Below are 1,533 nucleotides of genomic sequence, written 5' to 3' on the forward strand. Positions count from 1 at the left end.
GTAGAGATGAGGTCTCGCTGCCCCGGCAGGTCTTGAACCTGCGGGCTCAGGCAATCCACTTACCTCAGCCTCCCAAAGACGTGGGATTACAGGCTGAGCCACCAAGCCTGGCTCCTTTTTGTCTTTTAAATGTAACTTTTTGAACAATAAAAACTTCATATTTGTCTCACATTATATTTCTATTGGGCGGTGCTTCTCCAGAGTCTCTTCCAGCTTTGACCATTCTGAGTCTTTATGAAGCTTTACTGTGTGTATAATTTTAGCTCAGTCATAATTGTTTTAGACCAGTGTGGTCCTGTAGAACTTATGCATTTACGAAAGTGTTTTATAGTCTGCCTAATATGGTGACCTCTAACTATGTATGGTTCTGAGTGTGACAGAGGAAAGACATGTTAAATTTTGCTTAATTTTAATGAATTTAAATGTAAATAGTTCCCACGTACTTAATAGCTATTGTATTGGACCTTATAAAGAATAAATTTCCATAAACCTTGGCTGATTTTCTCTTTTCCAGTTGCGTTGGTGTTGAAGAAGAGAAGGCTGCTGACATTGACCTCTACCACTGCCCCAACTGTGAAGTCTTACATGGACCCTCCATTAGTAAGTAGATCTTAGGGTTTTTCAGAGGTGACCCAGAGGAGAAATGAAAGGAAACTTGGGAGGGTGATTGCCTTTACCTGAATGCTTCAGGTTCTTGTTCCCTAGGAAATAGCAGAAGCCTATGCAGACCCCTCTGTCCAGCAGCTGTCCTATTGAGAGGGCAAAAGTGCATAACTTCACCTGTCTCCCTTCCAAGAATGAGAGGAAGTTCTCATCTTCACAGACTTTCCTGAGTCTGTGAATGCCTCATGGACTCCAGATGCTTGTTAGATTTGAAGAGATTGTTAGCTCTACTGAGGCTTTTGTTCTTGGGATCATAACTCATGGCCATTCTGACTCATGATCATATGTTATTTTCTGGCTTAGTGAAAAAGCGCCGTGGATCTTCAAAAGGACATGATATACACAAGGGGAAACCAGTGAAGACTGGGAGCCCCACTTTCATCCGAGAGCTCCGGAGTAGGACTTTTGACAGGTAAGGGACCCCTGTCCCCGAGGACTGGTGAACACCAGGGCTCTGGGAGACTGGGCCCCATCTTTTCCCAACTTTCCTACTGGCTGCCTATTAGGTGCCTCTTCCATTTATGAGTATCTTCAGGGATCTCTGAGTTCCCTCTGGGGAAGGAACTTCTGGCTTGCTTAGTTTCTGAGAAACTTGGTAGTTGGGAGGCAGTTTTTGCCAAAGCAGGAGAGAGTACTTATATATACCCAAGAAATTCTGGAACTAGAAGGAGTCTTAAAGATCAGAAAGTTTAATTCTCTCATAGAGAAAAAGAAACTCTTTTAAAAAATAAAAAAGTTTGAGTGGTCATGTATTTCTTTCCTAATACAAAAGAGGATTTTTCTTTTCTTCTTTTTTTTTTTGAGTTGGAGTCTCACTCTGTCGCCCAGACTGGAGCGCAGTGGCCGCTCCCGGCCACCGCAGCCTCGACC

General features: G+C 43.2%; 1 protein-coding gene across 1 annotated transcript in view; it reads left to right on the forward strand.

The window, feature by feature from the left end:
• The window catches only part of PHF8 (PHD finger protein 8), a 36,588-nt gene that overhangs the window by 25,805 nt on the left and 9,250 nt on the right, over positions 1–1,533 (forward strand). Inside the window, exons 2-3 of the mRNA XM_021714958.1 lie at positions 515–600; positions 967–1,075. Of these exons, the coding sequence (XP_021570633.1) occupies positions 515–600; positions 967–1,075 (195 nt within the window). The remainder of the gene's footprint in view (positions 1–514; positions 601–966; positions 1,076–1,533) is intronic.

This window comes from Carlito syrichta, unplaced genomic scaffold (genome assembly GCF_000164805.1).
Source record: "Carlito syrichta isolate Samal-C Ts95f unplaced genomic scaffold, Tarsius_syrichta-2.0.1 Scaffold306175, whole genome shotgun sequence".
NCBI lineage: Eukaryota > Metazoa > Chordata > Mammalia > Primates > Tarsiidae > Carlito > Carlito syrichta.